General features: G+C 41.9%; 1 protein-coding gene across 5 annotated transcripts in view; it reads left to right on the forward strand.

Moving 5' to 3' along the window:
• Positions 1-25,304, forward strand: part of ALMS1 (ALMS1 centrosome and basal body associated protein) — a 98,848-nt gene extending 73,544 nt beyond the window's left edge. For 3 of the 5 annotated variants that reach the window (XM_089777742.1, XM_075931030.2, XM_075931031.2), the window contains 9 exons: positions 65-1,245; positions 7,994-8,111; positions 9,452-9,643; positions 11,173-11,417; positions 13,372-13,552; positions 13,844-13,907; positions 17,683-17,769; positions 20,135-20,234; positions 24,998-25,304. In XM_089777742.1, the coding sequence (XP_089633868.1) occupies positions 65-1,245; positions 7,994-8,111; positions 9,452-9,643; positions 11,173-11,417; positions 13,372-13,552; positions 13,844-13,907; positions 17,683-17,769; positions 20,135-20,234; positions 24,998-25,042 (2,213 nt within the window). In that variant the 3' untranslated portion in view covers positions 25,043-25,304. The remainder of the gene's footprint in view (positions 1-64; positions 1,246-7,993; positions 8,112-9,451; positions 9,644-11,172; positions 11,418-13,371; positions 13,553-13,843; positions 13,908-17,682; positions 17,770-20,134; positions 20,235-24,997) is intronic. The other 2 variants (XM_089777740.1, XM_089777741.1) reach the window with 2 other exon arrangements.
• The last annotated feature ends 301 nt before the right edge of the window (positions 25,305-25,605 follow it).

Genomic DNA, 25,605 nt, shown 5'->3' on the forward strand with positions numbered 1-25,605 from the left:
TTATTTCTGAAGAAGCTGGTAGCCATCATTGGGGGGGGAAATAAAAGTTATCTTTCTGTTCCAGAGTCCATGAATCATTTGGAATCTGTAAAAAAGTCTCATTCTGTTTTCAAGTCGGCCCAGTTTTATCTTCACCATCCAGTGCCCCTGCAACATGAGAATTACTTCTTCTCTAATGATGCAACTTCAAAGAAGTGCACTGATGCTGGACACCCTGAACCTTCTTCAAGAAATTTTTTCCAGAACTGGAGAGCTACAAAGAAAGACCAAAATGCCTTTGTTTACCATCAAGAGCATGAGGAGGATGAATTCTCTCCACTAACTGCAGAAGTGGATTATAGCAAGATTGAAGACTTGAGAATTAGTGCATCTTTAGAAAATGAAGTTTCAGGGAAAGAGCGTGTACGTGAAGACCAAAAGAAGGTCAGAGACTATCTGCTACCAAGCAGCCAAAGGACTGACTTAAGCAGGAGACAGAAGATGGATCTGCCACTGCAACAGAGTACCTATTCTACTGGTAGTTTAGATGAGCTTTGGACTAAGTTTTTAGAGCGTCAAAAGAAGCACCATCTCCATAATCGTAAGCATGGCAATGAGCTGTCCCTAGTTGAACGTCTTGATCGACTGGCCAGAGTCCTTCAGAATCCCATTAGGCATTCATTAATGCCTGAAGAGAATGAGAAGAGCAATACTGGAGAGAAAACTAGGGGTCGAGAGCAGAAGAAAGTAAGATTGCATGACAAGAAGATACATGAAAGAAACCTACACTCTTATAGGAATTTATTGAATGCTGGAGAAACATCAGAAACCAGTTGTGAGAAAAAAAGCCAAGCTGAGTCTAGACAGCAAAGGGCAGGAGAAAGAGCTATCAATCACACGAAGAGGTTCTTGAAACAGAAATATTCAGATCCCTTGAGTGACACCTCTTCAGAGACCATGCCTACTAAAGACCACATTGTGGTGACAGATTCTACCACCTCTGAATCAGACGTGGTGACCCAAACAGAGATGGAGACAACTTCTCAAACTGAGGTGAGCAGTTCCATTTCCACCATTGACACTGCCAGACTGATCAGGGCTTTTGGTCATGAAAGAGTGTACTTGTCACCAAGACTGTCCAAACTATATTGCACCATCGGTCAGCAGAAAAGTCGCTCTGAGAAGTGGAACGAGGAAAGAAGTAAAGTGGGCCTGAAAGATCTTAACATGGCGTCTGAGCGACATAGAAAAAGAAAAGATATCCAGGTATGTGATCAGTTAAACCAAGAGGCAAATTGTAATATTGGAGGGTTTCTGGGTACTACTGAGAGGGTCAAAACAGGGTAAATTGCTTAGAAACAGGGCTACTCACAGCCCATGACTGGGAGTCCTCCAAAATAAGGCACACCAAACCTGTCACACAGAGCACTTCAGTTTGCCACACTGGCCAGCAAGAAGTCACACAAGCCCTTTGACATTCCAGCTTCTTTGGTGCCACAACCAATGCCACCCCTTACACAGATGAAAGGTTATGAAAACCAATCTCACTAAATCCAAACCGATTCGCCCCATTACAAAGGACCAGCCACATCCCCAGGTCAATTTATACCTCAGATCTTACCCAAAAGGAGTACACTGTGCTAGTACTTCAGAATCTGACATCAAAAGGTTTAATTTTAAAAAATTGAGAGTAAATTGTTAAAGGAATAAAATGATGTACACTACAAAGTTTTTGGTGCAGGCTTATAGCAGTGATGGATTATCTACTGTTTTATAAGTTTCTGGAATAAATCCGCTGTTAGGATGGGTCATCAATCCTTTTGGGCACAATTCATAGCAAAGATGCTTCAGAAGTGATGAGCTGGAATGAAACCAAAGATGGAGAATGTGATCAGTTAAACCTGCCCCCTCTTTATACCTTTGCCCACGTGGGGTGTGTCTTCACAGCAAAATTATTTCGGCATAACGGCCGTTATTCTGAAATAACTATGAGAGCAATTCCATTATTTTAAAATAATTTTGAAAAAACGGATGGCTTGTTCCGACTTCTGTAAACCTTGTTCTATGAAGAACAACACCTATTCTGAAAGAGCTATTTTGAAATATGGCATGTGTAGACACTCCACTTCTGCTATTTTGAAATAGCCCCTCACCAGGGCCGTTCTAAGTTATTCCTCTTGGGGCTCTAAATCAAGATAGCACATCTACATTAGGGAAGCCTGCCTCGGACTAATTTTGAGGCTTCTCTGCAGTGTTAGACGTGCTATTTTGAAATAAGCTATTTCGGAATAACTATTCCAGAATAGCTTATTCTGAAGTAACTGTGCAGTGTAGACATAGCTGTGGAGGGAATTCCATTGTTCTCCTTGTGTGAAAATAAGCCCCAGGTGAAGTTTGTCATATTAGCATTGCAAGTCACCTGTTGATGCACGATTCCTTAACAGCCATTGCTTATATGCTAGTCTGAACATTCACAGCAAAGTTCTTTAGATGTGTATTGGTACCACTTGAGGTGCATTGTCGGTGAAGAACTATTATTCACTTGACTAGCAACCCTTTTACGACAGGTTGGCCAAGTTCATTAATGTTTTCCAGAAGCAAACATTTGAAATACAAGTGCTTAGCCAATACTCATTACTTCAGATACAGAAATGATACATTTCAGTGAATTATAAACTTTCTGAAGCTTCAGAGGGGTAGCCAAGTTAGTCTGTAACTGGAAAAACTTAAAAAAACAACGAATAGTCTAGCAGCACCTTAAAAGATTAATAAAACATGTAGATGGTTTCATGAGCTTTCGTGGGTACAACTATGGGGTATGCACGAAAGCTCATGATACCATCTACATGTTTTATTAGTCTTTAAGATTTTGCTTAACTTTTTATAGATATCTCACTTAACCCACTTTGTACAAAATTTGATGCAAATATATAACGGTGGTTGCAACAATGTTCATATAAAAATACAATAATGTCATAAAATGAACAGTTTTTTAAATAGCTTTGCTGATGCTGCATGAGACTGAGTGGAAAACTTAGTAACTGTTCCTTATGTAAAGAATGGTTGACTGTAGATTTTTTCCTGTCAGTGTTAAAGTGACGCGCATGTAAAGCAAGGGCACGTGAAGTGAGGTGTGTGCTGATTGCACAGAGCATTGACTGTGAGAGCCATGTGCTCCCACTGCATCTAATCAGAGCACTGCTATGGTTCAAGCAACACACTCCGCAAATTCTAGGTACACAAGCGCAGTTAGCAAAACTACCCCACCCAGGTGACAGTCTTGGTTCCAACAATCTTGGGGTCCACTGAGATGGAATGCTTCTTATGTCACCCACTCATTAGACTAGGCTGCCCTTTGCTGCTCTAGGGCCCAACCATAGGAATTAAGCCTACTCCTGTAGCTCTGCTTCCTGTCCCTAGCCACTCCCAACCTATTGGACCTTCTTCCAGGTTCTTCCGAGGAAGAGGGAACTCTCTCTACCTTCTCTCTTCTGGATCTTTTCCTCTCTACTGAGCTGCATCAACCTCTTGTACAGTTTAGCTTCATCTCCTCTGGCCAGGAGGACAAGGTTCTTTCCCTTGTCTTACAAGCCATGAGAAATTAAGCCCCATCACACCCCTTCATTCACTTCCTTCCTTTTCCTCCTAATTTGTCTGTCGGAGATCCTGTAGACTTTGTAGAGCAATAAGTTCAAAATATACCTGCTCTGCAATCACTTAAATATTCCCTGGTTCCATATTTCTTCAGATAAAACTGGGAAAGCGGGACTGTGTACTTTGGCTCTAGCTGGTCTGAGCAAACCTACTTTGTACAATTGTAATTAATATTAATTATTGTGTTAGTCATGGGGTTATATTTAGATGAGAACTTCTGGACTTTTCTGATTTATTTGTATCTGTAGAAATGTGGTTATAGATGGCACTTTAAACTGTAAAGTTTGCCCTGAAAATCTCTCTCAAACTGTCTAAAGGCCTGATTCAAAATTCACTGAAATCAATGGAAATCTTTCTATTGATTTAAATGGATGATAGACCTTGACCATAGTTAGGAGGATAAATGAAGGATAATTATCAAAATGTGGCATGAGCTTGGGTTTGATGAAGATACAGTATTGAATGTGATATGTTCTAGTGTTTGCATAGTACATCTTTCTGGTTCTTGTATTTTTAAATGTTAGTACTCTCTGTTTAATATTTGAGAGAACAAAATGGTAGTGTATCAGTGCTCATCTACATTTCTATTTTAAGATATACTGTTGATCTTTGATGAAAGCAGTTAATAAATCAAAACATTTAATGTAGGGTAAGTAGGTTATTAGGTGTTTGGGAGTAAATGAGACTCTTGATTTTTAGCTTGTCTAAAATATATAAAATTACTGCAAATGATCCTGAAGTTGCAGTTATAGTCAGAAAAGTGACTTCTGTAAAAGTGACATTCAGATTGTTTATTTTCTGATACTCAGTAACTTTTTTAGATCAAATATGCATGGTTTACAGGTTAGGAACTGATTCCCTTCTTGTCCCCTCTCAACTACCAGCTCAGCAAACTGCACCCAGGTTTTTTGTTCTTTCTGGTTATTAACCATCCCCAGAGAGGGGAGTGTTAGGAGCCTGGGACTAGGAGCTACGAACTCTTGAGTTTTAATTCTAACTCTGATACTGTGCTTTTGGGAAAGTAAGTTGATCTCTTTGATGAAGTGTCCCCCTGTATAAAATAGGGATAAGAATGCTGTTCTACTTCAAATAAGGGTAAAAGAAAGTTGGTTCAATTATTCTATTTTTAAGTACTATGCATATTTTGTAATATTTGGCATGTATATAATAAAAAATGGAGGTGTGGTTTCTTTGAATCTTTATGTAGAATATAGCAATCCAGCGTGGCTTTCTACAGCTTTGTCTGTGTAGTGCCAACAATAGCTTTTTGTTTGTTATAAACAACTTTTAAAAAAAACCAAGTAGTCTGGTGGCACCTTAGAGACTAACAAAAATATATGTATAGTATCATGAGCTTTTGAGGGCACAACCCACTTCTTCAGATGATTTGTTTGTTGTAATTAAGGTATGCAGGAGTTAAAGGTAGACGGGCAGTAGACAATAACTATCACTGATTGTCCATATGTGCATTCTACTAATGATGTGTATGCAAGCTGTACACTTGAATTTGGAGTCTTTTGGTCTTTTCATAGGCTATGCATGCCCTCTCAGTTGTAGCCTGATTATATAATGCAAAGCAGTTAATGTAATAGAGATAAGATGGCCCACTGGGCTGTATGGTGTCTTTGTATCATGATTTGAAGACATGAAAGAGTTGGTCACACCACCTGCCACTGCGGTTCTTCTCATTGCCTCCTGCTGTCCGTGGTTAGTTTACTGTCGGTGGTTAGTGAACTTTCTAGCACCTTTTTTCAAACTTGTTTAGAGCATAATTGGTGATAGTAATTGCCTTGTTAGCATTGTATTCATTTTATTAGTTTTGTTTTACCAGAACTAAAATTTTTCTTTTATGAGATTGGCCTCAACCAAATCTCCTGTGAGAGTATTGTGCTCTTTAATTATAGGCCCTTAAAACATTTATTTTGTTTGGGGAAAGTCTTGGAAATTGTGCCATTTGCAAGTGCTTCACCCATCGTAAGTGTAAAGAATAGGGAAATGTAGCTGCAGATCTACCTTATGAGCAAGTCCATTAAGTTATTGGACGCTGGGTTATATGACCTACCTGTATCTTCCATCACTAACAAATGTGAGAACTGGCTCTTTGGCCCAATTGGCTCCGTCTGTTTCAGCACCAAGATCAACCTAATTTGACACTCATTGTCCGAAAAGATACAGGGCACATATTCCAGAGGCAGATCTCTTAAGATCACCTAAAAGAAGAAAAGGGTATCTCCTCGAGATCACTCTGCTTAGTCTCCTCATAGTGCCAGCGCATTTTTATCAAGAAGAGGCTTCTCTGAAGAGGTTTCACAAAAAGCACTGCCAAGACTTCCTGTGTAGAGGAACTTGGTTCTTTAAACTTCCAACTCTTCAGCATTGGCACTACTGAAGAATGACCTGGTACCCCATAGTCTGGTGCTACAGACTGGCATTGCAGCTTCCTGCATTGGCAGTGCTGTTACTGAATGTGCAGACACCATTGATGAGGGATATCTTGGAACCATTCCCATTGTCAGCCCCTCAGCACCATGTGGCACCATGAGTGTTGACAGGTCTGACAGATCTTCATGGAGATTTAGTGTCCGGCAAGTCTGGAGTGTAAGTGAGTGTAAGTTCAGAAAATGTCCCAGTAGTCTGCAACAAAAGATGTTGATAGGAAAAGATGGGAGAGGGGCAGCCAGTAGGGGGAGCATTGACCTCCCCATGCCCAGCAAACTCCCAGGTTTGGGACCACTCAGGTCTCAAGGGTGCCGGACCAGGGAGGTCCAACCTATATAAGAAAGTGGCACCCTTTTTATACTCAGTTTTTATTAAATTTCTGGTTTATCTGAGTAATATTGTCAGCTCTGCCTCCACAGAACCCTGTTCTGGATTTTTTTATTTTCTGCTCAACAGTATACAAATGCTGGACGCTTCCTTTAAGGTGTTTACTATCAAATATAATTTGTACTTCTCAGGTACTCTTGAAGTTATATCTGGCACCAGCTGCAAAACCAGAGTTTGCATTGAAGTTGGTTTGAATGGAAATAAGTATGTATATATTAATTGCTGAATGACTGCGTATATCTAACCTGCTTGAATGCTGAAATGCTTGTTTGGGAGGGAGGGAAATCAATTTTCTCTGCATATAGAATAAGGATTTTGTTTTTCCAGAATGTGTATATGCATTTTGATTCGGTTCTCAGATGTGCAGGTGCATGTCTGCCATATCTATCATGTAAAATCTGCCAGAGCTGTAATTGATTTTACAAGACGCAAAGTGACGCATTCTTGTATTTCTGAGAATAAAAGCCAGGTCTTTTAAATGCGGTGATTGAAATTATGCATTGTTGAATTGATGACAATGAAGGTACAATAGTTCCTGAGCAATAAAATATAGCTCCTGTTGCGCCCATCAGATTTAGTATTATGAGGTATTAATAGAATACTGATTACTGTAATAGGTGTGAAAAATCTGTTTCCTAATTAAAATGAAGCACAACTAACTTCATTCTAGCAGCTGTTTGACGCCACATTGTCAAAATTGAGGGCTGTAGAAGCATTGTCAATAACTGCTGAGTTATTTAAACACCAACATATCCCTATTTACATAATCAGAATACAAATCTTGCGTAAAGAGGTGCATTGTATTCACAGACAAAATGCCCTACAATTTTAAAGGGCAATAAGATCATTACACAAATTTACAAAGCAGCTCCATTCAATATTAGATCTATGAGCACAGCTAGTTCTATTTTTATGATGAACTAAGAGGTACAAGTGCCTGTATAACCTCCCACTCATGGTACTTAGCTCCTTGTTTCTTACCTCCTCTAAGTTGCAGTTTTCTCAACAGGTTTCGCCTCAGTAGAGAACACTGATTTTTGGGGGGCATGAAAAAAGTGGGAGAATTTTTTACTGGTGCCTTTTGGAAAGTCCTTTGCTTTCTTTCTGGTACTGTAGAAACAGAAATCATTACTGAGCAGAAAGGGAACCCAGCAGCCTTCCAGCATAATCCCTTTCTCTTGCAGCGTTCAGGTACCTTGGTCCAGATGTTCTGCCTTGAAATTGCTCAGCGCCTTCTCTCTCAGGTTCTTCTTCTGACTTTGTTCACAAAGTGCTCAGCTAAACGTACAGTTCCTGGTGCACTTACATATAATAGTACTATTGAACCATGTTAAACATGCTCTGTCCTCAACTCTCCTCATTGCCAGGAGATATATGCTTTGGTTACCTGCAACCCTTTGGCTTGAGCCCATAAAAGAATCAGTAAGAACTGAACTTGTGGCTATTGTTCCCTTGCAGCTTGATCCCTCACCCCTGCCCCCAGGCTGACTTGAGTTGAATAGAGATCCCCAAGAACCTGTTATGCTTTTTCTAGATGACAGACTCTGTTATTTCATCAGAATCTTCTGCTACAATCAGCAGTTCCTGGAGACCAAGCTCTGCCCTCAATAACAAGCGACACACACGGATGTTAAACAAGGGCATCCAAGCAGGTGAGTTTCCTTAGGTCTGATCTTCATCTCTTCTTATTCACTTCTGGCTTTCATCTCAGGGCTGTTTCAGAGTTTAATGCAGGTCTTCACTGACAGGAAAGTACACTGGGCATTCGCTGCCTACAAATTGTACTGCTTTGATCCTTTCAGAATAAAGTGTTAAAATCAGACACTTGCATTTGTTGGCTCCCACCATGCTACTGGCCCAGGTGTTTGTTCATCTGTGAATTCTGCTATCTCAGACCTTTAATCCGTTTCAGTATCAAATAACTGATTACACTAGATTCCATGTTACTTTTCTCTTGTAAGAGTTCTAAAAGTCCCGAGGTCCTTTGTGTGCAAGTTACTGAATATCTTTATAAGCACTCACTATTCTACCAGTCTAGTCAGCCAGCCAGCTGCAGTCTTTATTCCTGTTGGCAGGATTCTCCCTTTGCATATCTCTTGTCCCCACTTCAGATAGGATTTATTTATTGACTGGTATGCTTCCTGGGTTCAGGTCCCTTCCCCACCCCCCACATCCTCCAGTGACAGTTTGTTAAAGCAGGCCTGTACAATCCTACTTTAAGGGATGAGTGACTGTTTGGATGGACAAAGAAAATTCCTGCTTTTCATTATGATTACTTTGATAAGGAGGTGTGAATAAACTTAGTGTCTGGGTTGGTAAATGTTTGTGACATTCTTCCAAGGTTGCTTATAGTTTCTTAAGCCTTGGTTAACAGCTTCAGTTTTACACATATTTAGTTCTCCCTTGTTTATCCAGTAAAACATAAGCGGCCTTTATGACACAGCCCAGAAACAGGAATCTTCCTCTACAAGAGAGAGAGGAGTTCATTCCCTCATTCCACTCAGTGCTTGACCTTTGCTCTAACTGCCAATTGCATTAATGGTGTGATGTAGACACCTTTTTGCCCTGGGAGCCAGACTGATGCCACAGAACTAACTTCATGAAGATCATCATATAGTAACAACCCTTGGTCACTGTATTTGAGCTGGATTTGGAGTGATAACTTAAAAGGCGTGAGTCTTAAAGTCCACCAGCCCCATATATAAGATTACAGTAAAATGGCAAAAAACTGTCAACCTTCACAAGTGCCATCTTCTAAAAGGCTTAGAGCATGTTGATGATTGAGGTGTTCCTCAGAAGTCTTCCATCAAGGTTCTGGTCTGGTTCAATCCACCTTATCTTATGATATCTGACAAAGTCATTGTACATGGGGATATGGCAGTAGGCCACTTGCTTAGTTTGAAGGACCAGGGATGACTTCCCAACATTTTAGTGTGTTTAGTCATTGCTGCTGTGGGGTAATGTGTTCCTTTTTCTTTCTCTTGAACTATAGGTGACTTGGAGATTGTGAACAGTGCAACCAAGAAAAATACTCGAGATGTTGGTGTGACTTTCCCCACCCCAAGAGCTAGCCAGGCGAGGCCACAGAAACCCCTGAGTTATGCGAATGATGGTTTTGGGCAGTTGAATTGTGTGTGTTCAGATTTTCCAAACCTAGCAGGCAAGGGGAAACAGCTATCACAAGGTGAGCCCCAAGCATTGCACCTTGGAATGGGAAAGTGCTCACATTTCCCATCAGCCAGCATGTATTACCAATCAGGGGCAGATGACAGTTTTGTGGGGCCCCCGGCAGTGTAATTCTGCGGGGCCCCCCCTTTGCCATGGCGCATGCGCAGTGACGCCATGCGCATGCACAGTGGCGCCACGGCACATGCACAGGGCTTTTTGAAGCGCGGGGCCCAGGGTGGCTGCCCTGTTCGCCCTGCCCTATATCCGCCCCTGTTACCAATACACAATGTATGTAATTAGGAGATCTCTAGCTGGCCCCATAGGAACAGTCTCTAACATTGACAAATCTATCGTTTTTTTAAAGGCAATGGAATTACTAACTTTCATCAAGGATTTATAGTTCATTATTTTTAGTGATTCATTTATTGAGGGTGTCATGGAATAAGTGAGATTTCAGACGAAGAGAAGGTCATGATATTGGAAGGAAGTGTTCTTGTCCCCTCTTCAGCTGTGGCTGTATCTTGGGAAGATACAGGGTCCAGCCTCCTAATCTGAATTTCCCTTCAACACTCAGCTGCATAGCTGTTGAAATGTCCTAAAATGTTATATTCCATTCCTGTATGCAGTTGTTCATCATGTTTTGGTTAGGAACAGATAACCCTACTCATCACAGTCTTGTATCTGCTTCACATGAAAACTTCTAAAGTGTATGTTGGAGGTATAAGCAACTAGTCTACTGTCCAGTAAGCATATATTTATCAGATAGTCAACTAGTGAGTAGTCGCTTCCCCTCCTTGCTGCCTCTATCAGCACCGTGTCTATGGCAGGGGCACAGTGGGGAACTGGAGGTGCTTCCGCCTTTGAAATGTAGCAAGAATGGGGCTCTTGTACATTTCAAAAGCAGGGAGTACAGGGCCAGTTGGGGACTGCTTGAGTCCTCCTCTCGCCCCATGCTCCCCACAGCGCTTCTGCCTTTGAAATGTAGCAAGAGCTACTGAGGCTCTTGCTACATTTCAAAGGCAGAGGTGCCCTTATGGACTAATTGAATAGTCGATGCAAATTCTATTGACTATTCAATTAGTTGATTATTCTATATTTAACATACCTAGTGTATATTTTAATTGTATTTACATTCCAGAAGGCTGCAAATTCAGGCGGGCTAAGCACTCACATGCATGTAAGGGGTTTGGAAGATACAAAGCACTTGCCCCTTAGAAACATCTGTAAAGAGTGATTCAACTTTTGGGGATCATAGGTGTTTTAGAAATGTGAACTTATTAGTAAATGATTATACAAGTAAAGAGAAATGTTGTTAGTTGAGCCATTTCAGAGGGTTTTATCTATGTTCTTTGACAGATTCAAGGACTTCCCATTGAAGTCAGTGGAACTACTGACATGAGCAATGGCTGTAGGATCAGGTCTCCGTGTTTGGAGGCACTGTTTATACAGAGGGTCTGGAAAAGAGAAGACAAAAGGGAAATGTATATATTCTTTAACATTTTTCTCTAATTTGTACTTTTTGGCTCTAAAAAATATTTTCAATAGGAGTTTCGTGGTTTGTTCCTGCTGAGGATTTAAAATCCGATTCTAGGAAGGAGAACAAATTTAGCTCCTTTTCTGGTCCAGGTCCATCCTGGTTTGAGCCACTGACCAGCACAAAGCCATGGAGAGAGCCACTCCGAGAGAGGAATTGGCAAGAGCAGCAAAGAAGCATAAAGACTCAACCAGTGGTCCCAGTAAGAGATGTTGAGAACAAGCCCCCAAGACCATTTGTGAAAATGACACTGCAGGTAAGAACACTCCACTTTAGAGGTTCTTGTTTTACTGTAATTTTTGGAGGAGTGAGGGGAAAAAGATGGAGAAGATGAAGTCATGTTTAGGTGCTCATAAAAACAAAACTTGTGGCCCTGATTTTCACCATTTTACTTTCATTGCTGTATGCAGTCAACAAGTATAACAACACTGTTGGATAATTTTACACTTTTTATAATACCTATGTCTATACAAGCTAAAATAATCAGGATGATCAAATCTCATGTTTCAAGACTTCAGAAGGAATGTAGCAGCAGCAGTAACAACATAAATTTTTTTAATTGCTGCCATGCAAAAGTATTCATGAATGCTAAGTAATAAAGATTACAGTGTGATATTTTAAAAACAGTGAATATAACAGAAACATAATACATTTATCTATGTATTGGACACTAAAATGGGGATTTCATGTATCCATATGGCAAATTATTTAGGTGCTCAAAACCAGGTATGAAAAATACAGTTTTATGGTGAGGATCAAAAGTCAGCAGAGGTGGACAGCAGTGTTCCCTACCAGCAGCACAACTTCACAGGTGATTAATCAGCCCCACCCAGTCAGAGGCTCAGGGCTCCATGCATGGAGCGGAATGACTGGGCAGGCCTGATCAATCACCTGTGAAGCTGTGCTCCATGCTGCTGCACAGCTTACAGGGAACACTGGTGGACAGAAGTTGATGTCAAGGGGCATTGAGTTTCACACCTTGATGGCCTACTTCAGCAAGAGCATTATTACCTGCTGCCTTGTGATATGGGGTAGAATAGAGATGAAGATAGGTGGTGTCAGCATAAGCACACATTGTGACGTTCAAGGAAGGGGTCTCAGCCAAGTCACAGTACTCGTTGCCTTTATTTTTTGAAAGCTGCTTATTACTATTAAACATTGGGGTTAAAAGGAAAGTGAAATGCTGAGATCCCACTTTAAAGTTTTCTTTAGAAGCCAACATATTCTAGATCAGGGGTGGGCAAAAGGGCTGGATTTGGCCCGCCAAGCGGATTAATCCGGCCAATGGAGGCTCTGCCGTTCCTCCGACCCCAGGCCAATTAGGGTCTGGGGGCAGGGGAAAGTGCACAAAGTTTCCTCTGCCCTGCCAGGAGCATGTGGCGCTTCAAATCGCTGCATGCTTCTGGCAGGGCGGGAGGAGACATCGCGCGCTCCCTTGCCCCCAAGCCTTGATTGGCTTGGAGGTGGGAGGATGTGTGAAGTTTCCTCCACCCTACCCCTGCCCTGCGAGGAGCATGCAGCACTTAGAGGTGCTGCATGCTCCTGGCAGGGCGGGAGGAGGCTTCACACACTCCCCAACCCCCAGGCTGTGATTGGCCTGGGAGTGGGGCAGCACGGAAAGTCTCTTCCCACTGCCAGGTGCATGGTGCTTAGTGGAAGGGGGAACAAAGGGGCTTCCGGACCAATCATGGTCTGTGGGTGGGGAAGCCCAAAGCATCTTGACCCTGCCCCTTCAGGTGCAGCCCATGGCCACTTCAAAAATTTTTGAAGTGGTCCCTGGCAAAAAAAATGACTGCCTGCCCCTGCTGTAGACACTGAGATATGCACTACTTAAATGGATAGCTGTAATAGACTTTAGTTTTATTTTGATGGAAGTGTTTAAGTCAATGATTGCTCCTATCTTGGTTTGGGTGTGTGGCTGCCTGATCTTTGACTGCTTGTTTAAACTGAACTTCACACCCTCTTTTGTAAATTATTTTAGCTATTCTTTTCCCCAGCCAGTTAACTTTCATGCTGTTTAATGCCAAAGTACTTGTTAACAAGACCCCCAGAGAGCTGCTCTGCATTATGGGTACAGCATTCTGTACTGTGAGAGGGTGATTTTTTGAAAGGAATGCTTTCCACTATTCACTAATTTTGATCATCCCCTCCCAGCTTGCAGGAATATTCTAAAGCCATTTTATCCGCAGAGTGTTTTTCCCTCTGCATAGGAGGCGCTTGTATTGCACCGTCCTGATTTCATCTCCCGCTCTGGGGAGCGTATGAAGCGCCTGAAGCTCATCATGGAAGAAAGGAAGATTCAGAGTGTGTTGCAGAACGAGCGAGAGGAGCTGTTCAATTCCCCAGAGAAGAAGGGTTATAAGAATGCTAGTTACCTGCTCTATAACAGAGGTGCCTCATGTTTGTGCGTGCTGTATAGGGAATACTGAATTTACTTGGCATGATTTCAAGTGTACTTTATTTCTAATGAGATTCTTTAACATAATTATTCATTTTATATACATTTATTTTATATGTATCATGAGATTCTTATAATAGGGTAGTTATCCATTCTATATAAATGAATTGTATATATGACTGAGATTACAATAGTAGATCAGTGCGCTAATCTAAACAAACTTGTTCACTGTTTTTGTAAGCGCTAGAGTTTTATTATGCTCAGAACTTTGCCTTTCTGTTTAGATTACCTGGTTAAACAGAAGGAAAGGACAGTTCCAATGAGAGAAATGGTTCAGAGATCTAAAAGGTAAGGCTAAGACTTGTATCAGATAAACTAAATCGGGTGACATGAATGGGGTGTTAAGGATAGAAAATTATTCTCACTCTTTCAAGTGAAGGTTTTGGCTGCTTAGGATACATCAAGTGGTTTTAGTACAAAATGTAGAGTTTGCTGTTAGAAGGGGAGCATGATTTGTTATTAATAGACATGTTTCAATGTTTTGGTTAAAAAAAAAAAGTTGGGAAAATTCTGAGGATTCCTGTCTCTGATGAAGTGGATCTTTGCCTATGAAATCTTATGCCCAAATAAATCTGTTAGTCTTTAAGGTGACACAGAACTCCTTGTTATTTTTGCAGATACAGACTAACATAGCTACCCCCTTGATATTTGGGAAAATTATTTATTTTAGCTGCATCTGAACATTTCACTGCAAATATGAGAGCACTATAACTGAAATGGACTAGAAAAATAAACCTTTAGTTTGTGAATAGTCTAGCCATTGCATAAACTGAGTGAAAAGCAAAAAGTAATAAAGCATCATGGATAGTGAAAGGTAAATTAGGGTATGTCTACACTGCATTCCTCTTTCGAGAGAGGAATGCAAATGCAGCCAAGCGAAATTGCAAATGAAGCGTGGATTTGAATTTCCTGTGCTTCATTTGCATAATCGCATCCAGCCACTATTTCGAAATACCCTATTTCAAGGTAAACATTGCTGTGTAGACACGGTTATTTTGAAAGAAACCCCTTTTTTCGAAATAACCGTTAAACCTCATTTTTTGAGGAGTAAGGGTTATTTCAAAAGAAGGGGTTTCTTTCAAAATAACCACGTCTACACAGCGTTTTTTATCTTGAAATAGGGTATTTAAAAAAAGCGGCCGGAAGCGATTATGCAAATGAAGCACGGGAAATTCAAATCCGCGCTTCATCTGCAATTTTGCTCAGCTGCATTTGCATTCCTCTCTCGAAAGAGGAATGCAGTGTAGACATACCCTTAGAGCTCTAAAACTTTTACAGGTATGTGGAGTGCTGCAGACATCTAACATACCACTACTTGAAAGTTTGGGACAAAAGATTGAACTTTTGTGCTCTGGGACTCTATGGTCCTGCCAGACCACGGATATTGCTGGACCAGAGAGCTTTATTACAGAGGTTGCCAGTGGCTGGGAGCAGAGCCATCTGGTGGGGCAGCAGAGCCCACAGGGCACCAGAGCCCATAGCCCGCTGGGCTGAAGTCGACAGGGCTGCTGGAGCCCATGGGGTGGGGGGAACCACAGAGCCTGCAGCTGGTGGGGCCAGGAAGGGAGGGACTGCAGAGCCCACAGCTAGCGGGGCTGTGAGCACCAGCAAGGCTCCTGCAGCCAGGGGGATGAGGGCAGTGGTGCCAGGGAGCTGGGGAGAGGACCTGAGCGGAGAGGCTGGTGCCCCTCCTCCTAGATCTTCCCTAGTCCGGCAAACTCCCTTGTCTGGGACTGCTCAGGTGCCATGGGGGAGCTGGACCAGGGAGGTCCAATCTGTATTTATATATAGGATAGAAATTGGGCAGAAGTTGGGGGGGGGATTTCATAATAATCAGATAATGAATTAAGGATACAAAAATGGTGAGATAGGGACAATAAGTGAAAGATAGCAATGAAAAAATTGATATTTCAGCTGGATCATGAAAATGGTACAAGAGGAAGGAGGTGAGAAAAGAGGGGATTAGACATCTGCATGGTAGCTTGTATAGTACTTAAGTCTTTTGCTTCTGGAGTACTTTCCATACAAAAGATATTGAAAGAATCAAAACAGCTACCACAGGAATATGGAGTCAATGGAATTTAAACATATGGTAAATCACTGGAATAAATTGCCTAAGGAGATTGTGGAATCTCCATCACTGGAGATATTTAAGAGCAGGTTAGACAGATATCTATGAGGGATGATCTAGATGGTGTTTGGTCCTGCCGTGAGGGCAGGGGACTGGACTTGATGACCTCTCGAGGTCCCTTCCAGTTCTAGTATTCTGTGATTCTATGTGGCTGATTACTTTGCTAAGTACTATATATAGGGCAAATACATGTCAGAAAGAATAAATACTATACAAAATAAACCCTGTGATTTAATATAAAGGCCAAAAGAGACTGAATAAGATGATAAATTTTATTTCAGAGTTGTTTCAAAGGTCATAAATGGAAAGTTCATCATACTTATGAAAGTTGCTTCTGGCCCCGGGAACGCAGATGCAAAAATCTTAAAATGCTCCACTATTCTGGAAAAAACTCTGTCCATAGGTCAGTAGGACTCCTTGATCTGTGCTGTTAATTGCAGCATCTTTATGAACTCAGAATTCATAAATATCTGAATTCACAGAATGTCTGTTAACTCTGAGTTACTCAACCTGGATCCAGTTGTGGTATTTTTATTACCATTTATTTGTTCATTCCGCACGCATAACTTTTCTCCGTTTAAGTTGGAATGTAATTTATCACTTTCACTTGCCTTTTAAAATCTTCCTATTTAATAAGCACACATTTTTTGGTCATTCCAGGGAGGAGAATATTCTATTTCTCCTTACACCTTGATAAACTAGTTAGAATTCTAAAATCACTATGGAACGGGGTGCTGAATTAGTCACAATTATGGATGCCCTACATATGTTAAATGTCTTCATAAATAGGCACACCAATGGCCTAATATCTGAACAGCAGATTACTTTCTAGTTAATGCAGCACATCCAGCCATCCCTAGCTGGAGGGAACTGTGGAGAGTAAGTGGGACAGTAGTCTGAAAGAGTTCTGTGGACTGTCCCATTCTTATAATTTAGGTCCGAAGGGGATTTGATGCCATTTCCAATGGAGGACTTGTATGACCTTAGGGAGAGACTTCCAAAAGGCGCATGTGCTAATGCATAATAAGTAGGGCCCTACCAAATTCACAACCATGAAAAACACATGTGAAATCTTATTTTGCTGCCCTCCCCCTCCCCCATGAAATCTAGTCTTTTATGTGTGTTGTCCCTACACTATACCGATTTCATGGGGAAGACCAGCATTTCTCACACTGTGGGTCCTATCCCAAAAGGGAATTACGGGGTGTTGCAAGGTTATATTAGGGAGATTGCAGTATTACCACCCTAGCTTCTGTGCTGCCTTCAGAGCTGGAAAGTTGGAGAGTGGCAGCTGTTGACTTGGCACTTGGCTCTGAAGACAGTATCCCGCCAGCCACAGTGCAGAAGTAAGGGTGGCAGCTCTGCCTTCGAAGCGAGGATTCCGGCCAGTAGACATCACTCTCCAGCTGCTCAGCTCAGAAGGCAGTATTGTCGCCAGCAGCAGTCCAGAAGTAAGGGTAGTAATACCACAATTCCCCCCACCCCCCCCATAATAACCTTGTAACCTCTCGAGGTCCCTTCTCGTTGTATGACTCTGTGGTTCTCAAAGCACTTCAGTCTTTAATATCTTTAATGTATTTATCCTCTCAACAGCTCTGTCAAAGAGGTTGGTGCCGATGTTCCCATTTCATAAATGAACTGAGGCACAGAGAGGCTAAGTGACTTAACCAAGGTCAACACGGGAAGTTTGTGTCAGAGTAGGGAATCGAACCTCTCCCAAGTACTAGGCTAAAACCCTCAACACTTCATCAGGAAGGTTGGCCTGAAGCATCCACCCAGAGAATGAAATCACCTGTAGCTTTTTCAGTTGTGAATTGATGCAGTTCTGAACCTGTGACTTCAGAGGCAAAAGATCAATGTATTAATCCAAATACCACCTACCTCCTTCAATTTAAGGCTTACTAGAAGTTATTCATTTTGTCTTCTCTATAGAGGTAATGCTGCTAGTGAAGTTTTTAGAAATGTTGGGCTTCTGGGAGCAGCTACAGACAGAGTAGGAAAACAGGGACAAAAGAGAAGGTATGTCTTTGAGAAGGTAGTAGCAAAGCTTTACCTTAGTCACTGCAGTAACAGTTCCCCTCTGTACTTACTATATATATATATTTTAAATAATGGAGTCCTTTCTTTCTATTTTAATGTGTAACTGCCTACTACCACAAGAATCCGCTTATATAGGGCATGTTTGTTCTAGAATTTAACTCAAGTGAACTGATTGCTAATTCAGACATGTTTAGCTAACATGTTTATACGTGGTAGTCTGGGCTTCTTACAAATGTTTGTGGATTATTCTAGTCTGAGTTTTAGGATATTTGATGGGAATCATGTTCAGCACTGGTCAAATTCATTGCCAGGGACCACTGGGGATGGTGGAAGAGTAATTTTAAGTAGTGAAAGTCTGCTTTGTCTTATACACACCCACTTCTTTTCCTGCTAACACCTCCAGCTTTCATACCCTATGATGTGTTTTACAGAGGTACTTAATATCAAATTGGTGCAAGTTACACAACTTTGCCACTTGCTCTTCTTTTCTGACTATCTTACCATATTCTGTCCCTGCTGAAGTTAACACAGAGACTTCCATGGGAGGTGTACTCACTTACATGGGATCAAATGTAGCTGAAAGTATCCCTCATCCTCAAGCCACTGAAGCCCTTTCTAATGAATACCCGTTGAAGGAATAAATGTCTTTTTAAAAGAAAATCTGCTTCTAATTCCCTCTAAAACGTAGGCAGTGATCTGATTAAATCTACTGCATAAAGAGTCACGCAATAAATCTTCTAAAAGAATGTGTTTTTGGTACAACACCGTGTTTATAGAATGTTTCTCCAGTGTACACTTGATCCCAAATCTCTCAGGGTATGTCTATACTATTCGGCTGTTATTCTGAATTAACTTCCATAGCATCTACACAAGCAAACTGCTATTTTGAATTAAATTCAAAATAGCGGGGCGCTTAATTCGAGTTTGGTAAACCTCATTCTACAAAGAGTAACGCCAAACTCCCCCTTCCAGCTCCCTCCTCCCAGGTTTCCCCCTTTCCTCTCCCACCCTCATTCCCACCTCAGTTTCGGTCAATAAAGAGAGTTTGTTTTTGGCAAGAAATGTGTTTTTATTTGACATCAGGAAGAGGGATTAGGGAGGGGTAAGTGTAAGGAGGGAGAAATGAGGCACAAGCCCCCAGTGGAGCACACCAGGGAGGCTCTTAGTACTCCTCAGAGTGGAAGCTCTCCTGCAGGGCCTCCTGGATACTGACAGTCCCCCGATGGACCTCCAGGATGGCAGCCTGCAGAAAGTGCAGCCAGGCTTGCACCAACATGTCTACGAGAAGCACCAGAGTGCCATGGGGCTGTGGTGTCCCAAGAGAGGGCATCAAGAGCATGCAGAGGCACAAATGCTTTGCTGTCCCTCATCGAGGCAGGCAAGCAAGCAGGGACACCTGAGAACCGGCTGCCCGGAGGGGGAGGGAGGGGCGGTGTCCCCTTAAGCACAGGCATCCGCCTCAGGCAGCAGGCACACACAGACACTCCTGACCTGATGCCGGGCCTGACGTGGTTCTGGCTGGCCTTAAATCCGATTCTGTGTCCAGTCAGTGTGGATGCAGTATTTCGAATTAGCAAAATGCTAATTTGAGCTGCATTTTGTGAGTAGATGCGTTAATTCGAATTAGCTTAATTCGAATGAACTATTTTGAATTAAGATAACTCAAATTGATGCTGTAATATAGACATACCCTCAGTAAAGAAGCAAGATATAGTTTTTCTTGTTTAAGTATTACAGAGGGCTGATAATTCAGATTATGAACACTGTGCCTGAAGTGGCAGCAGCAACGCTGCCTGGCAGAGGTCTGAGTCCTTATGCTTCCTAAATTCAAGGCTGCCCATTATTCCCGGTCCTTGCCTGGGAAATTTTCAACAGGAGGAGAGGGCAAAATCTGGCCTAGATCTTTAAATATCACAGATGATTCTGTCAAATTTTAGGCATTTCAAGTGCTTCTTATCACAGAAATATCTACTATTCATGAATAAACTTGGTATTTGCATCCCAACATGCCCATCCACTGGTGGTACTATTTCTGTTTTCTGTTTCCACTCTTTGAAGCAGTGCTGCTATATCATTGACATTACACCCAGAAATACTTTTTTTGGGGGGGTGATACTTCAGTGAGTGGCATTGCGGGATGTGGGGACTTCCAGTATCTTTGCTGATAATGATCATGGATTTCACGTTTGGCCTCCATGGCACTAGAAACCCCAAAAGATAATCTTTCTCTACTATATTTGACCGGAAGTTTTTAAGAGAACTGAAGATAAAGAACAGTGTGCTTTTTTCATTGACAAATTCCTTTACTCCCAAGTAACTTTTTTCTGTTTGTATTTGCACTAAGAATCTATGAACGGCTGCCTGAGGTGCAGAAGAGACGAGAGGAAGAAAAAAGAAAATCTGAATATTCTTCATACCGGCTGAAAGCACAGCTTTACAAAACGGTAGGTGTTCTGTTTCACAAGCCGATCTGCCACAGGTCAATAAGGAAAAGAGAACAGCAGGTAAACACATTACACTAAGATCTCTTAGTTTGGTTCCGATTCATTTACTCTACATGAAATCATTATAAAGTGAGTGCAGAAGTGGTTGAAAAACTATTTTTCAGAGTAATTATCAATGATTCACCATCAAAAAGGACTGTTATATCTAGTGGTGTCTCACACGAGTCTGTCTTGGTTCAATACTATTCAATATTTTTGTTAATGTCCTAGTTAATGAAGTGGAGCGTATGCTTATAAAATTTGTAGATGACAGCAAGCTGCGAGTACTTTAGAAGATAGGATTACAATTCAAAATGACCTTGACAAATTGGAGAATTAGTCTGAAATGAAGAAGATAAAATTCAGTAAAGGCAAGTGTGAAGGACTACACTTCGAAAGGAAAACTTAAATGCCTAGCTACAAAGTGAGTAGTGACTAGCAGGCAGTAGTATAGCAGAAAAGGTTCCGCTTTTGTCATCCAAGTGGATGACAAAATAAATGAGTCAACAACGTGATACAGTTGGTTTCATGTCAGCATCGAGGGGGTTTGACTACTTGATTTCTCAAGATTCCCTCCCTGGCCCCGTATTTCTATTATTCTATTCTATTTATACTTTGTTTACAGTATGCACCTCTGTAAAGGTGGACTGCTGTGCAGAATATATATAACTTTAAGCTAGTTGTATTTGCAAAGCATGTTTGATAAGTTTAACAAGGAATCACGGACCTGGTTATAACTTTAACTACACGGTTTGAGAGGACTTTGAAAAGATGACTTGTTAATCCCATATATTCTTAGGAGTTCATTTAGCTGGCAGGTTGGCCAGTGCTAATGTGTTAAAGATTAATACTCCAAATTCTTTATGCAGTCATATTGTGACTTAGAGGCAGCTATAGTAAAAGACACGTCACACAAAGTACCCTAGACACATCTGTGTTAATGCATCTCCCTTTTAAGTTTCAGCAAAAATGACTCTGCCATTTCCGAGAATGAGGCTAGGAAAGAATATATTGTTTGGCCCATTTATAAGAAATTCTTGACCTTTTCTTTGAAGAAGCTGTGGTGCCTCCATGCGTTTGAGTAGGAATTCAAAATTTGGCTGTGAAAATCTGCCAATATTTGGCCAAATTATAACCCTTTGAAAAACTTGAGTTGCACATGCTCAGTAGCAATTACTTGGATTTTAGCATTAAAATTCCCTGTAGATTTTGTCCTGGCTGGGTATGCCCCAGCCTGTGGCCAAGCAGGCTTTTACCTGCAATTGCAGCTCTGAACTGCTGTAGACTCTGCCCGTGCTGGGTTGCATGTGCAGTAATGGAGAATAGGGACCCTGACTGGCATGTTATCAATGATGACTCCCTGCCCGGGCCGAGGTGAGGAAGAAGCTGTCTGATGTGAGTCAGCAGGGACATGTGCCCGGCTTCCTGGGTCAGGAGATTGGAGCATTGGTGTGGAGAGGGAGACTGGAGGCTGGCTCAGGGAGGGTGAGAACGTGGAAGTTGAGGTAGATCAGTGTTTTTCAAAGTGGGCAATGAACCCACTCTGAGACAGCTGCTAACAGGCCTCTCCAGTTTGTTTACTTACCAGTTCTGCAGCCACGGAGCCTCGCAGCTTCCATTGGCTGCAGTTCGCCATTTGCAACCAAAGGGAGCCGTGGGAAGCGGTGTGGCCCAGGCAGCTTCCTGCAGCTCCCCTTGGCTGGAAATGGCAAACTGCAACCAATGGGAGCCATGAGGCTCCATGGCTGTGGGGCCGGCAAGTAAACAAAGCGGAGTGGCCCATTAGCAGCTTTCTCTGAGTGGGTCCACGTCCCACTTTGAGAAACACTAAGAATGTAAGAATGGCCATACTGGGTCAGACCAAAGGTCCATCTAGCCCAGGGGTGGGCAATAATTTTTGACCAGGGGCCACTTCAGAAATTTTTGATGTGGCCACAGGCTGCTCCTGATTGGTCTGGGGGTGGAGGAGTGCGCAAAGTCTTTGCTCTCCCCCCCACCCCTCCCAGAGAACTACCAGCTGTTCTGAACATGTGCACCTGAGGGGCCTGGGGAGCGGGAGCACGTGAAGTGTCCCGCTTCCTGCCCCCTTTCTGCAAGGGAGCATGTGCTTAGAGCCAACTGCCCTCCCTCTGCCCCCAAGTTCTGATTGGCCTAGGGATGGGAACGGAGCGTGCCAAGTCTCCTCCCACCCTGCCCCTGTCCTGCAAGGAGCATGCAGTACTTAGAAGAGCCGCACCCCTTGCAGGGTGAGAGGAGACTTAGCGCGCTCCCCCCACGGCCAGGTCAATCAGGGCTTGAGTGGGGGGAGTGCACAGTCTCCTCCCGCCCTGCCAGGAGCGCGTGGTGCTTCTAAGCACCGTACACTCCTTGCAGGACAGGGGCAGGACGGAAGGAGACTTCACATGCTTTCCCCCATCCCCAAGGCCCTGATTGGCATTGGGGCGGATGGAGTGTCAGGACCTCCAATGGCCGGATCAACTCACTTGGCAGGCCAGATTCAGCCCACAGAGGCTCTTTTGCCCACCACTGATCTAGCCCAGTGTCCTGTCTGCCGACAGTGGCCAATGCCAGATGCCCCAGAGGGAGTGAACAGAACAGGGGATCATCAAGCGATCCCTCTCCTGTCGCCCATTTCCAGCCCCTGACAGAGGCCAGAGACGACATTCCTACTCATCCTGGCTACACTGAAGTAGATGAGACTGAGACTGTAGGAGGGAGAGAGTTCCAGGTTGATTGTGTAACTTTAATTTGACCCTCGTGTGTGTGTGAGATGATACAGATTTTAATTATATGATAACTTACTGTTTTTTCCATAGGATCCCTGATTCATTCAGGGCACAGGGTGGATGGTGCTCTGTAGATGAGTCATATTTGGATAGCATAGGAGAAAAATTACTCAGGTGTTGGAAAAATTAATTTGATTACGTATTTTTCCTTTTTAAAGACGTGAGTGCCCATGCATGTATTCAAAATCCAAACCAATGAACCGTTTTTTGAGGTTGTTAATATCTTTAAGGATGCAGGGCCGGGGGGTGTAAGCAAGACATTGGCCACTAGGTGTCAGTACACGAGCTGGAAAGGAAGAATGTTGTTTCTAGAGGCATATAATACACTTCTCAGAGCTGCCATTCCCACTTGATACTGTTAGAGAATCTGTTCATCTGATTTTGACTCCTTTGTTGCCTCCCACCAGTTACTTTTAAACTTTTGTTTCAATTATCAAAGGAGCAGTGGTTAAAGTTCTTATCTTCCATCCTTGGGACCAGAGTTCATTTCAGTTTGGTCAACTTTTTGAGTTCTGGTCGTCTGAGACCATCTGATAGACTGTTAATTCTGCCAATTTTCTACAAAACTGTCAGAAAAGAGCAAGACACAAGCTTTGACACTGGTGCCTTTACTGTGCAGCTGCACATGGCAGACATAATTTATTCCAGTCAGGGCTGTTCTTCAGTAGTCATGCAATGTCAAGTATTTTGAAATTGCAGGATGGAATAGGGCAGCATGTGAGCAGTATTCTAGGGCAGTATTTGTGCAGTATTCTAGGGCAGGTTCCATACCGAGATGGATGATGATTGTTCTGTTGCTCCCAGAGTCTTCTGTTATCCATACTGTAATGTTTAGTATTATGTGTTTGTGTGTATCTGCTTCCTGTCTTTGGGGCAGTAGGTCAAATATGCTAACAGGCATGTCAGTTATCTGTTAGGAGATCATATAGATACTCTGCTTTGTAAAGTGCAGTGTACAGAATCAAGACTTCTCCATGCTTTGGCGATACTGACATCTGCTGATTGAACCAGCACAAAGGTGTGGTTGTTTTATATCTGAAGTTTGCTCACCTAATATCAGAAACAGCTCACCAGATGCTCAAAGAGAAGAGATGTAGTAGTGAGAAAAAGGTGTGAGGGGGAAGAGAGTGAGAGAAACCTGAATTTTCAGAAACGTGGAGAAGAGGAGCTGTGTACTTGATCACAGTTGTCTGAAACAGCCTCACAATATGGGACAGCCTGTCACTGAATCAGGAAAGAATAATAATACAGCATAGATATTATATAAAACCCCATAATCAGTGGAGAACCTGTTTGTACACATAATGACTTGACACGTTAACTGTGTTGTAAGCCCTTGTCTATTGTATTATGACAGTACATCTGCAGAGCCACAAGAGTTGTCCGGGGTGGGGCCTGGTGTTTTTTGTGTGTATGCAATCATAAAGCATTGCTAGGCAAGAGGAGTAAGGGCTCTTTATCTTATTCAGTGATGCACAACTAAGGTTCTGATCTGGCCTTCTAGAAAGGTGTATGCTTAATTTTTTTTTTGTTTACTAAAATACAATTAAAACAGAGGAGTAGCAGCTGGTACTTTCATCACACAATAAGTCCACTATGTCAGTCAAAACAGGTTTTGAGTTTGGAATTGAAATATCAGCCATTATACGGAAAAATGATAGTTACACATTAATCCCCAATTTGCTTCTGTAATAACAATGGACACTTAGTCCCTGTCTGGGTTCTCTGCTTGTGACATCCCACTAGTGGGAAGTGTCTCAACGGTTTTTTTTCTCCTTATCCCTCTAAGGGAAAAGCACAGTTGGTATAAGATATGTTAAGGGATTTATCATTACTTACGTACCGGTGACAGTGTTTGAACAGTTTAATATGAAGTAGTAGCATTGTTAGAAAAATAATACTAATTAATCTGTTATATGTCTTCATATTTTCCCACAGAAGATCACCAACCGCATCTTAGGAAGAAAAGTGCCTTGGAACTGATTGGAAAAATCAGCATCTATTTAAATAAGGTGTATTGTACGTAGTGAATTTTTAGAATCTTTCCTATGTACATTCATTTGTGATGTGAGAAACCATAGTAAATTTTCCAGTGTGCAGAGAATGTTTGGTGTAATTCAATAATGTTGTATGTGCTTAGCATGTTGACAGTTTGTATTTTTATTTAAGGATCAATGATTTTATGTAGATTGCTTTTAAAAATATTTAAATTAAATGACCGATTTCAGCAGCATTTTTATGCCTTTCCCGGATTAATTTAGTTTGGAAGTATTTATAAATACTTAAGAATCAATGATCTCTTGTAGATAACAGATTTTAACTATTTATTTTTATAACTATTTTAAGAATGATTTTTTACTTTTTATTTCATAGCTCAATATTTGTAATTATTTTGTACTGCTGAAAAAAATTAAATAGCTTCGGACTGATTTACAGTGTCACTTTATAGTAGTCATTCTTCAACAGTTTGGTATGTATGGCATCCACAATTAAACAGCCATGAAAGGTTTCTATTGGGTAGGATAAGTGAAGACTGTAATTGATAT

This window comes from Pelodiscus sinensis, chromosome 4 (assembly GCF_052426305.1).
Source record: "Pelodiscus sinensis isolate ZL-2025 chromosome 4, ASM5242630v1, whole genome shotgun sequence".
Taxonomy (NCBI): Eukaryota; Metazoa; Chordata; order Testudines; family Trionychidae; genus Pelodiscus; species Pelodiscus sinensis.